At 45.7% G+C, this 15,499-nt stretch overlaps 1 protein-coding gene across 7 annotated transcripts in view; it reads right to left on the bottom strand.

Moving 5' to 3' along the window:
* LOC126335229 (uncharacterized) overlaps positions 1–15,499 on the bottom strand; it is a 205,077-nt gene that overhangs the window by 71,146 nt on the left and 118,432 nt on the right. For all 7 annotated transcript variants that reach the window (XM_049998266.1, XM_049998272.1, XM_049998271.1 and 4 more), the window contains one exon: positions 12,636–12,938. In XM_049998266.1, coding sequence (XP_049854223.1) covers positions 12,636–12,938 — 303 coding nt within the window. The remainder of the gene's footprint in view (positions 1–12,635; positions 12,939–15,499) is intronic.

Here is a 15,499-nt window from a genome sequence, read left to right as displayed (position 1 = left end):
TTTATGAACGTAGAGCACACCACCACTGCACGCGCCATCGTGACGTAATCCAGCCAGTCAGATGCCGTTCTTTGGATATAATAGATGGAACCTTGCCTGTTCACAGCAGGCAGGTGTGGTCCCTGACGAAGATGCCTGCAGGTATACTCGAAAGCTTAGAATTTTATCCGAATTTGACTCGACAAGCGAACCGAGAAATTTTTATTCGACATCACATTATGTTCAACGATAAATCACGACTCTGCACCACTACCACTGCCAGCATTCGTCGGGCAGTATATCAGAGACCTGATGAAGGTCCCATGCTTCTGATTTGGGCAGTCTTCCCTCCGGATTTATTTACAGCGTTATGTTATGGGGAGCCATCGGCTATGATTTCAGATCATGGCTAGTAGTGACTGAAGGAACTGTATTGGCACAATCGTATGCCAAGGACATAATACGTCCTCATGCTTTACGACTCATGTGACAGAACTGTTGTGGCATTTTTAACGGGACAGTTCTCGTACACACGAGGCACATGCCTCTATGAACCGTATGCGTGACGTTGAGGTATTCCTGTGTCCAGTAGCATCACCCTGACAGAACATGTGTGGCGTCAGCTTAGACGTCGTCTTTATCTAGTGTCCGTGTCCAGGATGTGAAGGACTTGTTGCGACAGTCGCTACCCAGAGGAGGGTTCAACAGGTTTATGAGAGCCAGTATCAGTGCAATCACTCAGGCCATAAGGGGGTGGAGGTTCAACATCATACTGATAAGTGGACTCATAGTGCCAAGTGTTCTGTAAATTTGACTAGATCTGAAATGACTGAAATAACACCACATACCGCCTGAACCTGTGAAGTTTCATTTCGCTTCCTTTTTCCTTCTTTCTGTCAGGCAGTATATATTTTGATCGTAATTCATGTTTATCGGAAAATCTGTGAGATGTAGTACAATGGCACTAGAACACAACAATTCTAAATTCTTGCGAAATACAGGGTATTTCAAAAATGACCAGTATATTTGAAACGGCAATACAAACTAAACGAGCAGCGATAGAAATACACCGTTTGTTGCAATATGCTTGGGACAACAGTACATTTTCAGGCAGACAAACTTTCGAAATTACAGTAGTTACAATTGTCAACAACAGATGGCGCTGCGGTCTGGGAAACTCTATAGTACGATAATTTCCACATATCCACTATGCGTAGCAATAATATGGCGTAGTCTCTGAATGAAATTTCCCGAAACCTTTGACATCGTGTCTGGCGGAATGGCTTCACATGCAGATGAGATGTACTGCTTCAGCTGTTCAATTGTTTCTGGATTCTGGCGGTACACCTGGTCTTTCAAGTGTCCACACAGAAAGAAGTCACAGGGGTTTATGTCTGGCGAATAGGGAGGCCAATCCACGCCGCCTCCTGTATGTTTCGGATAGCCTAAAGCAATCACACGGTCATCGATATATTCATTCAGGAAATTAAAGACGTCGGCCGTGCGATGTCGCCGGGCTCCACCTTGCATTAACCACGAGGTGTTCGCAGTGTCGTCTAAGGCAGTTTGTACCGCCACAAATTCACGAAGAATGTCCAGATAGCGTGATGCAGTAATCGTTTCGGATCTGAGAAATGGGCCAATGGTTCCTTTGGAAGAAATGGCGGCCCAGACCAGTACTTTTTGAGGATGCAGGGACGATGGGACTGCAACATGGGGCTTTTCGGTTCCCCATATGCGCCAGTTCTGTTTATTGACGAAGCCGTCCAGGTAAAAATAAGCTTCGTCAGTAAACCAAATGCTGCCCACATGCATATCGCCGTCATCAATCCTGTGCACTATACCGTTAGCGAATGTCTCTCGTGCATCAAAGGTAGCGGCGCTGAGTGGTTGCCGCGTTTGAATTTTGTATGGATAGAGGTGTAAACTCTGGCGCATGAGACGATGCGTGGACGTTGGCGTCATTTGGACCGCAGCTGCAACACTGCGAACGGAAACCCGAGGCCACTGTCGGATCACCTGCTGCACTAGCTGCGCGTTGCCCTCTGTGGTTGCCGTACGCGGTCACCTACCTTTCGAGCACGTTCATCTGTTACGTTCACAGTCCATTGAAATTTTTCAAACAGATCCTTTATTGTATCGCTTTTCGGTCCTTTGGTTACATTAAACTTCGTCTTGTTGCAACAACACTGTGTTCTAGGCGGTGGAATTCCAACACCAGAAAAATCCTCTGTTCTAAGGAATAAACCATGTTGTCCACAGCACACTTGCACGTTGTGAACAGCACACGCTTACAGCAGAAAGACGACGTACAGAATGGCGCACCCACAGACTGCGTTGTCTTCTATATCTTTCACATCATTTGCAGAGCCATCTGTTGTTGAAAATTGTAACTACTGTAATTTCGAAAGTTTGTCCGCCTGAAAATGTACTGTTGTCCCAAGCATATTGCCACAAACGGTGTATTTCTATCGCTGCTCGTTTAGTTTTTATTGCCGTTTCAAATATACCGGTCATTTTTGAAACACCCTGTAAGAAGCACTGACCTTGCGCTATTACGATCACGAATGTACATCTGAGCACCTCGAAATTGTGTGGGAAACGGAGTGACATGAGAGTCACACCTATTAGCAATTAAAATAGATAGATGTAACTGCCGTTTGATTTCGGTTCCTGTTGTCACAGCTAATGAATCATGGTGGTATGTCATTCGGCGGAGGTGTCCACTGACTTTTTACTGGCCGTTTTTATGACAGTAGGGCGGAGGATGAGCAATATGCACTATACTGGCATCTTTAATGATGACCAGGATATGGGTGTTCGATGCATAGGACACTGGTTCTTGCAGGTATTGTTCTTTCTACATGCCGTCGTTTTAATGGTTTGCCAGGACTACCTCGGTTCAGGCAAAAAGTCTACAGCCATGTACACCACCCATGGGAAGAGATATGCTCACAGAAAAGATCGACGTTAACTCTAGTGGACTGTAATAAAGAATAGACAGGGCAATCACTCGTCAGTTCATTGCTGCTCAGCAGGTGCCAGATGCGATATCTTACCATGCTTTCATATTGGAGTTTAGAAGGGCTACGAAAGTCGTGGGAGAACTGGTTACAGACACTGTGCCTGGGGCGTGACCACACGTTTGTTTGGCATCAGTAACAACTTCCTCAACTGGCCGAGACACGTCTTCAGAAATCAGAGAAGTGACTTGGCCTGATGCCTTTATCTGCCTGAAGCAAACGTGCAAAAGTTCACTATAGGAGGGATATGAAATATACAACTAGTTCATCTCCCACAATGACGAAAGAAACAGCTGTCTTTCAATTGCGTATTGGTGAACTTTTAAATTATCGTGACGACATTTTAAACAAACTACAACTGCTGTGGATATGTAAATGGAGGAAGTCCAGCGACGGACAATTCTTCGTAATTTCGAGTTTCTCATTCGCTCTTAATTCATAACACTTTCAACAACAGCGACTGTACAAAATATTTTTAACAAATATCAGTCCCTGCAGTTTGGTGACAGGTACCAGTTGGTCCTACACAATGGCTCCGTTCACTAGCTCCTCACTTCATGTGTCGATGTCGATGATCGTATAGACCAAAACAGGTACCCAGATTTAAAAATTTAAAAAATTGCGATCTGGACTGTTTTTTAATAAAAATGATCAGTCTATATGTCTTTGAAATATCAGTTTTACTGTTTACAGGTCTACTTCTTTATATGATATAATCTGACTGCGAAATGAAATGTTGGTGAAAGAGGCTGTAACTTGTATTTTTTACCCAGGAGCACCAAATTACACAGTCTTCATAATCAAACGGTGTTACGACCCATCTTGAACATTTGATGAAGTGTCTTCTGAGTAACCGAAAAATATACTTCCTTTTACGTGGAATATAGTGGTGAGCACTGGTTGGGTGCGTCGTTGCTTTTCTGTTGATGGTTTGTAGGAATTAAATGAAAGTCGAGACGCAAAGTCATTCGTTTTGGGTTAGGGTAGGCGAGGCGAGGCCAAAGGTGCATACTTAATGATTTTCTATTGACAGTAAAAATTTTACGCAATATTCCTAGGATCATACTTTACACGACACCACAAGTTCAAGGCAATTTGTATGATGTATTAAAGTTATATTCCACAAAATGTTACAAATGAAGAAACTAGAACTTTGACCCAGACATCTGGTGTAAGCATCTTGTTGTTACAGGGCCAAATTCAACACAAAAACAAATTATTATAATTACAACAGACTGCAGGAGAATTACAGTATCTGTCAAGTACTGACATTATTAACTTGTATAATGTTTTAATATATGAAAATCAACACCATCATCACAATCATCAACATCATCATCACAATCATCATCATCATCATCATCACAGTTCCCATCGTTTTGATCGCGTTCAACATCGAAACATGACTTAACATATCACTAATTTAAACACAAAATATTTTAAAACAAGGAAACATATTGTAATATTATTATTTGGCCTTTTCTGGCCACTCTTTTCTGCAGTTTTCCCAATACACTCGATTCCTGCTTCGTCTTCATTATAGGCTCGATGGGATGGAAAATTATGGTTAGACTACAAAGTTTCCAAGTTGCTGGAAATACTACTTTCAGCAAATAATGTACTAAATGTCGGAAGGGTTTAAACGTAAGACCATAGGACATACAATCCAGACTGACACAGCGTACCACCAATTCTGTTTCCTCTGACTCAGAAAAAAACTCTCCTTAAACGTCCCAATAATGACACTCCATAACCTGCTTTAAATCTTTTACGTAACGTGAATTCAATACATCCAAGCCTTTTAGCTACATTTATGATGGAAGGTCCATTTTCTGTTAGTTTCTTAGCCTCCTCTAACGTTTTAGAAGACAACGACGTGGAGGATATTTAGAAAAGGTTCTGCGCAGAATCATTGAGGAGAGAACGATGTGTAAAACACTCACAAGAGGAAGGAACAGCATGTAGGACATGTGTTAGGACGTCAGGGCTAACATCCATGGTACTTAAGGGACTTGCAGAACGTGAAAATTATAGGGGAAGACAGAGACTGGAACACACCCCAAAAATAATTGAGGACGTTGGGTATAAGTGTAACGTTGGCACAGGAGAGGAATCACTAACTGGCTGCATTTATCATAATAAAATGCGTTACCAGTCGATACGTTTTATACGATCTTCCAAACACTCTCAACATTTTCTATGGGATTGTGATTGATTGATTTATCAGGACAGTCGAGGTGCGACAGCATGCCTAAGATTTTGTCAAACCAAGAGCATACACGTGTCGCATGTGACAAAGGCTACTATCACCTTGGAGAACGGCAGTGTCAACAGCGCATCCATTATGCAGGCACAGAGTGAAGGCTAAGCCTTGGTCTCCGAGAATGTTGAAATAAACATCCTTGTTGATGGTGATGAAAACCTAAGTGAGTGGCCTAAGTTGTGGTCCATAAAACACCCCCAAAACATCACTGAATGACCTTCGTCATAAACTACATCCTCCACTCGCGCATCATTGTATCAATGGTTCGTAACTCGCTTTTTGTCATTATAAAATCGTTAAGACAAATGCATTTCGCAAGGTACTCGAGTATTAATGACCGTTGTATGCACTTTTCTTCGCATTACTCGCTCGGAAACTGACTGAGATGGGCCTGCATTCATTGATAACAGCAGTTTCTGCATGGTTATGAGTTGACTGTTATTGAAAATGAGTGACATTCAACCTCGATACCTGTCGGATAGTGTCTCTTTACGACCATTGTTTTTAAGTTGTGTTATATAGCTTCTAGTGCAACACCATTCCCTGCAGACGTGTTGGACAGTCCACAGTGAAACACCAACAAATCGAGCACTTCATTCATGATGTGTCCATAGGCACGTCCAAATATTGTATTTCAGCAGTTCAGTTACGTCTCCACATAGAACCATTTAATACGCTGATTCCATACAACCAACTGGCACGTAAACACCATTTCACTACCATGACCAACACCAGCGGTGATGTCTGTCCTAGTTGCTGGTACCAGTTCCTCAGCAGCTGCAGCGCTCCAAAATGACAAATGAGCTCTGATAAGAGGGAAACTATTGTTTTATCCGTTGAGCTGAATCGGACATAGGCGTTAATTTGAGGAAGAAATTTCTGACAAATTATATCCGAGCACTGTACCAAAGTGGATCCTGGGGTAGAAAAACAAGAAAAGAAGAAAGTCAAGGCGTTTGGGAAGTGGTTTACAGAGGAATGCACGAAATGAAGTGGAACGATAGGGTAAAAAATGAGAATATCCACAGAACTGACGAGAAAAGGATCTCACTGAGTAGAAGAATGTATACGGCGATAGGATATACCCTCTACGCTTTCGTGGCCTTTGTCATTGATGAATCTTAAGGCCACATAACGTTCATCTTCAAACTCCTTCACTTTTCGGCGTTTCGAACCGCTGCTGAGATATTCTTCAGAGTTTCCTCTACTGTCCTGGGATCGACAGTGTTCAGCTGTCCAGGAACCCCAGTAGTATATTTCAGCAGATGGATATAAAACCCCTAGGAGGACAGTGTTCAGCCGTCCAGGGACCCCGGTGGAACCCTGAAGAAGATGCAAAACCTCTGAATGGACAGTGTTCAGCCATCCAGGAACCCCAGTAGTATATTTCAGCAGATGGATATAAAACCCCTAGAAGTACAGTGTTCAGCCGTCCAGGGACCCCAGTGGAACCCTGAAGAAGATGCAAAACCTCTGAATGGACAGTGTTCAGCTATCCAGGAACCCCAGTAGTATATTTCAGCAGATGGATATAAAACCCCTAGAAGGACAGTGTTCAGCCGTCCAGGGACCCCAGTGGAACCCTGAAGAAGATGCAAAACCTCTGAATGGACAGTGTTCAGCTATCCAGGAACCCCAGTAGTATATTTCAGCAGACGGATATAAAACCCCTAGAAGGACAGTGTTCAGCCGTCCAGGGACCCCAGTGGAACCGTGAAGAAGATGCAAAACCCCTGAATGGACAGTGTTCAGCTATCCAGGAACCCCAGTAGTATATTTCAGCAGATGGATATAAAACCCCTAGAAGGACAGTGTTCAGCCGTCCAGGGACCCCTGTGGAACCCTGCAGAAGATGCAAAACCTCTGAATGGACAGTGTTCAGCTATCCAGGAACCCCAGTAGTATGTTTCAGCAGATGGATATAAAACCCCTAGAAGGACAGTGTTCAGCCATCCAGGGACCCCAGTGCAACCCTGAAGAAGATGCAAAACCTCTGAATGGACAGTGTTCAGCCATCCAGGAACCCCAGTAGTATATTTCAGCAGATGGATATAAAACCCCTAGAAGGACAGTGTTCAGCCATCCAGGGACCCCGGTGGAACCCTGAAGAAGATGCAAAACCTCTGAATGGACAGTGTTCAGCCATCCAGGAACCCCAGTAGTATATTTCAGCAGATGGATATAAAACCCCTAGAAGGACAGTGTTCAGCCGTCCAGGGACCCCGGTGGAACCCTGAAGAAGATGCAAAACCTCTGAATGGACAGTGTTCAGCTATCCAGGAACCCCAGTAGTATGTTTCAGCAGATGGATATAAAACCCCTAGAAGGACAGTGTTCAGCCGTCCAGGGACCCCGGTGGAACCCTGAAGAAGATGCAAAACCTCTGAATGGACAGTGTTCAGCCATCCAGGAACCCCAGTAGTATATTTCAGCAGATGGATATAAAACCCCTAGAAGGACAGTGTTCAGCCATCCAGGGACCCCAGTGCAACCCTGAAGAAGATGCAAAACCTCTGAATGGACAGTGTTCAGCTATCCAGGAACCCCAGTAGTATATTTCAGCAGATGGATATAAAACCCCTAGAAGAACAGTGTTCAGCTGTCCAGGGACCCCAGTGGAACCCTGAAGAAGATGCAAAACCTCTGAATGGACAGTGTTCAGCTATCCAGGAACCCCAGTAGTATATTTCAGCAGATGGATATAAAACCCCTAGAAGGACAGTGTTCAACCGTCCAGGGACCCCAGTGGAACCCTGCAGAAGAAGCAAAACCTCTGAATGGACAGTGTTCAGCCATCCAGGAACCCCAGTAGTATATTTCAGCAGATGGATATAAAACCCCCAGAAGGACAGTGTTCATCCTTCCAGGGACCCCGGTGGAACCCTGAAGAAGATGCAAAACCTCTGAATGGACAGTGTTCAGCTATCCAGGAACCCCAGTAGTATATTTCAGCAGATGGATATAAAACCCCTAGAAGGACAGTGTTCAGCCGTCCAGGGACCCCAGGGGAACCCTGAAGAAGATGCAAAACCTCTGAATGGACAGTGTTCAGCCATCCAGGAACCCCAGTATTATATTTCAGCAGATGGATATAAAACCCCTAGAAGGACAGTGTTCAGCCGTCCAGGGACCCCGGTGGAACCCTGAAGAAGATGCATAACCTCTGAATGGACACTGTTCAGCTATCCAGGAACCCCAGTAGTATGTTTCAGCAGATGGATATAAAACCCCTAGAAGGACAGTGTTCAGCCGTCCAGGGACCCCAGGGGAACCCTGAAGAAGATGCAAAACCTCTGAATGGACAGTGTTCAGCTATCCAGGAACCCCAGTAGTATATTTCAGCAGATGGATATAAAACCCCTAGAAGGACAGTGTTCAGCCGTCCAGGGACCCCGGTGGAACCCTGAAGAAGATGCAAAAATGAGTGACATTCAACCTCGATACCTGTCGGATAGTGTCTCTTTATGACCATTGTTTTTAAGTTGTGTTATAGTGCAACACCATTCCCTGCAGACGTGTTGGACAGTCCACAGTGAAACACCAACAAATCGAGCACTTCATTCATGATGTGTCCATAGGCACGTCCAAATATTGTATTTCAGCAGTTCAGTTACGTCTCCACATAGAACCATTTAATACGCTGATTCCATACAACCAACTGGCACGTAAACACCATTTCACTAACATGACCAACACCAGCGGTGAGGTCTGTCCTAGTTGCTGGTACCAGTTCCTCAGCAGCTGCAGCGCTCCAAAATGACAAATCAGCTCTGATAAGTGGGAAACTATTGTTTTATCCGTTGAGCTGAATCAGACATAGGCGTTAATTTGAGGAAGAAATTTCTGACAAATTATATCCGAGCACTGTACCAAAGTGGATCCTGGGGTAGAAAAACAAGAAAAGAAGAAAGTCAAGGCGTTTGGGAAGTGGTTTACAGAAGAATGCACGAAATGAAGTGGAACGATAGGGTAAAAAATGAGAATATCCACAGAACTGACGAGAAAAGGATCTCACTGAGTAGAAGAATGTATATGGCGATAGGATATACCCTCTACGCTTTCTTGGCCTTTGTCATTGATGAATCTTAAGGCCACATAACGTTCGTCTTCAAACTCCTTCACTTTTCGGCGTTTCGAACCGCTGCTGAGATATTCTTCAGAGTTTCCTCTACTGTCCTGGGATCGACAGTGTTCAGCTATCCAGGAACCCTAGTAGTATATTTCAGCAGATGGATATAAAACCCTTAGAAGGACACTGTTCAGCCGTCCAGGGACACCGGTGGAACCCTGAAGAAGATGCAAAACCTCTGAATGGACAGTGTTCAGCTATCCAGGAACCCCAGTAGTATATTTCAGCAGATGGATATAAAACCCCTAGAAGGACAGTGTTCAGCCGTCCAGGGACCCCAGTGGAACCCTGAAGAAGATGCAAAACCTCTGAATGGACAGTGTTCAGCTATCCAGGAACCCCAGTAGTATATTTCAGCAGATGGATATAAAACCCCTAGAAGGACAGTGTTCAGCCGTCCAGTGATCCCGGTGGAACCCTGAAGAAGATGCAAAACCTCTGAATGGACAGTGTTCAGCCATCCAGGAATCCCAGTAGTATATTTCAGCAGATGGATATAAAACCCCTAGAAGGACAGTGTTCAGCCGTCCAGGGACCCCAGTGGAACCCTGAAGAAGATGCAAAACCTCTGAATGGACAGTGTTCAGCTATCCAGGAACCCCAGTAGTATATTTCAGCAGATGGATGTAAAACCCCTAGAAGGACAGTGTTCAGCCATCCAGTGACCCCAATGGAACCCTGAAGAAGATGCAAAACCTCTGAATGGACAGTGTTCAGCTATCCAGGAACCCCAGTAGTATATTTCAGCAGATGGATATAAAACCCCTAGTAGGACAGTGTTCAGCCGTCGAGGGACCCTGGTGGAACCCTGAAGAAGATGCAAAACCTCTGAATGGACAGTGTTCAGCTATCCAGGAACCCCAGTAGTATATTTCAGCAGATGGATATAAAACACCTAGAAGGACAGTGTTCAGCCGTCCAGGGACCCCTGTGGAACCCTGCAGAAGATGCAAAACCTCTGAATGGACAGTGTTCAGCTATCCAGGAACCCCAGTAGTATATTTCAGCAGATGGATATAAAACCCCTAGGACAGTGTTCAGCCGTCCAGGGACCCCGCTGGAACCCTGAAGAAGATGCAAAACCTCTGAATGGACAGTTTTCAGCCATCCAGGAACCCCAGTAGTATATTTCAGCAGATGGATATAAAACCCCTAGAAGTACAGTGTTCAGCCATCCAGGGACCCCAGTGGAACCCTGAAGAAGATGCAAAACCTCTGAATGGACAGTGTTCAGCCATCCAGGAACCCCAGTAGTATATTTCAGCAGATGGATATAAAACCCCTAGAAGGACAGTGTTCAGCCGTCCAGGGACCCCAGTGGAACCCTGAAGAAGATGCAAAACCTCTGAATGGACAGTGTTCAGCTATCCAGGAACCCCAGTAGTATATTTCAGCAGATGGATATAAAACCCCTAGAAGGACAGTGTTCAGCCGTCCAGGGACCCCTGTGGAACCCTGCAGAAGATGCAAAACCTCTGAATGGACAGTGTTCAGCTATCCAGGAACCCCAGTAGTATATTTCAGCAGACGGATATAAAACCCCTAGAAGGACAGTGTTCTGCCGTCCAGGGACCCCAGTGGAACCCTGAAGAAGATGCAAAACCTCTGAATGGACAGTGTTCAGCTATCCAGGAACCCCAGTAGTATATTTCAGCAGATGGATATAAAACCCCTAGAAGGACAGTGTTTAGCCGTCCAGGGACCCCTGTGGAACCCTGCAGAAGATGCAAAACCTCTGAATGGACAGTGTTCAGCTATCCAGGAACCCCAGTAGTATATTTCAGCAAATGGATATAAAACCCCTAGAAGGACAGTGTTCAGCCGTCCAGGGACCCCGGTGGAACCCTGAAGAAGATGCAAAACCTCTGAATGGACAGTGTTCAGCCATCCAGGCACCCCAATCGAACCTGAAGAAGATTCCAACAGAGGGATCGAAAACCTGTGGGTAGACAGTGTTCAGCGATCCAGAGACCCCAGTCGAATCCTGAAGAAGATTCCAACAGAGGGATAGAAACGTTGGGCAGTGGACAGGTTAGATGTGGCCAAATGTATTAGTAGATTTTATCATCAACCAGCATGGTAGGAAGTGAGCTAAGATGAAATAAGTTCCAATGGTACTTGTCAGAACGACAGAGAGCAAAACTGCAGGGGAAGATGGAGACTGAAAAATAGCCAAGAAATAACTAAGAACGTTGTGAATAGCTGATTCTGTGAGATGAAGTGTTTAGAAGGAAGTCGTGATGGGCTGCATCAAACCAGTCAGAAAACAGATGACTGTCTCTCCCAATTCCTCTCCTCCTGACGAAATAAATCTCGGGTGAACAGCCTGGTATGAGTGTGCACAGAACACAATATTTCGGCAATCGACGACGTTGCTATCATCAGGTGCACTGATGTTCTGACCGGCGGTGGGCCGGCGCCATGTATATATAGGACAATCCCCCTCTTCCCTCAGGCGCTTCCTGTGAGTCGGTGCGGTCCGCGCCCCACGCGCGGTCCAGGTACAGCGTCCGTTCTCCCGCCGTCTGGGCGCTGCGTACTAGGTCTTCTCGTTCAGGAGGGTCTGCCGGCATCGCTCTCGTTATTCTTCCCTCCTCCTCCGAAGTCGGTACACTCTGGGAAATATCTTTTTTCTTCTTAATCTGGGTGATCGCGGGTTCCGACGCCTTGCTAAGGATGTAACCGCTGTCACGATTTAGTTGTGGCTCCCTTATTCTGATCTCTATGACTCTTTTGATGAACAGTCCCAGTGTCTGGAAGTCTGTGTCAGGACTTTGGTTTGGTCATAATCCATGCTGTGCAGTTCCGACAGGCAATGCTCAGCGATTGCCGACTTACTGGGCTGTTGCAGTCTAGTGTGCCGTTGATGTTCTCGGCATCGGTCCTCAATGGTACGAATGGTCTGACACTCCCGCATTGCTTGGAAAAAAACCAAGGGCCTTCTTGATAGTGTCAAGGACAACCTTGGTCTACGAAAATAAGGGATTTATCAGATACCTTGCCAACGCGGGAGTCAGTACATCAGCGCACCTGATGATGGCTACGTAGTTGATTGCCGAAATATTGTGTCATTTGCACATTCATACCAGGCTGTTCACCCGAGATTTATTTCGTCATAAAATACGCCTGGAGAAATTGAATAACCACTCCTCTCCTGCTGGTCTACCAAAAAGAGTACTGACTAGATGTGAGTTTCAGCGCAGTGTAGCAAGATCAGAAAGTACTGTGGCTGTGCACATACCTGCATCGGCCTTGGAGGCAGGCTTGGCCGGGCGTCCTCGCTTCTTCCTGGCGTCCTGCGCCGCCTCAGGCGCTGCGGCGACGGCCGGGGACAGACCCAACGTCGGGCTCTGCAACTGGCCGGCCGCTGTGGGGGTGGCGGAGGCGGCGGGGGTGGCGTCGCGAGGCGGCGTCGGCAGCGCCGGAGGGGGCGTGGCCTGCGGCGGCGAGTCGGTGGCACGCATCGCCTGCAGCTGTCGCACGCAGCTGCGTACCGCTGCGGGGACCACCGTGTCCGGCAGCGTCCGCAACCACGGCGCGATGTCTGCGAACACACGCACCGCGCGCTCTAAAACACGCCGTCTTAGCAACAGGTGCTGCCTGTAGTTTTATCGCCCTGCAGATAGCGACTTACAACCTATCTAGGAGACGAATAGAGAACACGTGTCCTCAGACTAGGCGTGGATGCGTACGTGAACGTGGACCTTATCGACGACTCGGTTTCCGAAGATTATGGTGATCACTGATACGTCAGCTCACTGAACTGTCCCGTAACACATTGCTTGCGTGCGATCACAAGCGAATGAGCAATCGCAGAAAAATTCTGCTGGTCACTCTAATTTTCTCGTTGTGGTCACGTGACGAGAAGTACGTGGGAGGAAGTAATTGGCTCACAGAGTAAAATATTACTCATGCTTAACCCTCTGAGTGCCAGTAGTTTCATCCTCAAACCACCGCATTATTAATTTTGTTTCTGTGTTCAAATGTGTGTGAAATCTTATGGGACTTAACTGATAAGGTATCAGTCTCTAAGCTTACACACTACCTAATCGAAATTATCCTAAGGACAAACACAGACACCCAATCCCGAGGGAGGACTCGAACCTCCGCCGGGACCAGCCGCACAGTCCATGACCGTTTCTACTGGAGGTTATTTTGGTCGAAATAAGAAGGAAAGTTCCTATAATAATATGACTGGAAACCAATACCTGTTCAGATACTGTTCAGTCTGTCCTCTCATTCCCATCTGTCCTTCACGTAGATGCAAACATTATACGCAGTTACAGACACATCGTTCAGCGTTTCTTCGCAGATGGACTCTTTCAAATACACTAATACCATTCAGACTATATCACAAGCACTCGTCACACCCTCTTGTTGCATCTGTATATTGTCGACTGGTTCGGCTGATACCAATGCCTTATACGTCCCCTTAGCCAGAAACAGAACGGACCAATTCATCGTCCATGAAATATTTCGGTGAGGTACTGTCGCACGATCCGTAGAAAATATGGTGGGTCCACGTCATGCATAAACCAGAGTGCTCTTTCCGCAAGCGTACGTAATTATTCGTGCCTTGAAGCAGAAGTTCTGTTGCTGTTTCTTGCGACCACATACGGAGGTAACAGGAGCGCGTGACCATTGCCAATGACACAATCCGAATGCAGCCACGTATATGTGAAGAGTGTGTGATTTACTGCAAAGAAGGGCTTAACAATGTGTCAAGATGGGTGCGAACCACATGCAGCAAAGCCTGTAGTGTCTACTTCTACGTAACAGATGGATAACAACGAGGGGATAGATTGCTCAGTAACTCAACAGGTACTGGTTTCCGGACATTCATTATCGGAGCTTTTCTTCGTGTTTTGATCAATACTACTACATCTAGCGAAATAGAATTCGTTGTTTTTAAACATCCTGTACAGAAAGTGGCACTTTATAGCGCTGTAAATGATCCAGAACTGATGTTAAACTGATCCTCGACACTAATGTAAGTCTTGGCACTGATACGGTGTCTATGTGACTGTAGGCTATTAAGGCTGACTTAGGTGAAGACGGGCCACAATGGCAAAAATAGCTATCGTGACTGAACTTGCTCGTGACCACACCGTGAATCAAGCCGCACAGTTTATTGCTGTATCAGTGACGACTGTCCAGCGCGTCTGCAAACAATGGTGTCCCACATAAAACATGTCGTAATAAAAGTGATTATAAAAACACCCAAATCGACAGGAAACGGAAGCAAGTGTCACGTCTTGTTAACGAAAATCGTTTACAAGCCCGGCAGAAATTTCTGCTCTCAGCGAATGCAGGCCAATATCAACCGGTTTCCGAGCGAAATACACTCATGAGCCAAAACATTATGACCACTTGCTTAATAGCTAGTTTGTCCGTCCTTGGAACAAAATACGTCACTGATTCTGCGTATCAGGGATCCGACAGTTCGTTGGTAGGTTTGTGGAGTTATGTGGCATTAGATGTAATTCCCATAAATAACGGGCCGCTGATTTGCGTATGCGGTGATGGCGCCCGATAGCGACCCAAATGGGTTCCATAGACTTTAAATCAGGCAAATTTGGTCGCCGAGAGTTCACTATAATGTTCCTCAAACCACTGTAGCACGGTTCTGGCTCCGAGATACGGACAATTATACTGCTCAAATATGACACCGCCAACGAGAAAGACTTCAAGCATGAAGAGATGCAGGTGGTTCGCAGTTGTCAGCTTGTCTTCGATTACTAGCACAGGTCTCATGCAAGCGCAGGAAAATGTCTCCCATAGAATAATACCGCTCCCAACAGCTTGCGTCAGTAACGCACTGCATGTTTCGAGCATCCGTTCACCTCGATGACGGCGTTTGTGAAGACGACCATCGACCTAGTGTAGCAAAAATGTTATTCACCCGAAGAGCCGACACGTTTGCATTTATGTTTTTTTAATGTTTTCATGCGATCGGCAATTGTTAATATTTATCTTGTTTCTTGTGCCACTGCAGAGTTTCGACGTTTTAAAGTGCACCATTACAAGGCTTTTTTGCAAAAAAGAAACACTATACCAGCAGAAATTCTGCAATACGTTAGCGAAAATAAACTAAAAAGTTTACAG

The sequence above is a fragment of the Schistocerca gregaria genome, chromosome 2 (genome assembly GCF_023897955.1).
Source record: "Schistocerca gregaria isolate iqSchGreg1 chromosome 2, iqSchGreg1.2, whole genome shotgun sequence".
In the NCBI taxonomy this organism is placed as follows: Eukaryota; Metazoa; Arthropoda; class Insecta; order Orthoptera; family Acrididae; genus Schistocerca; species Schistocerca gregaria.
Note: the sequence above shows the minus strand (reverse complement) of the source record. Positions and strands in the feature narration are given on the sequence as shown.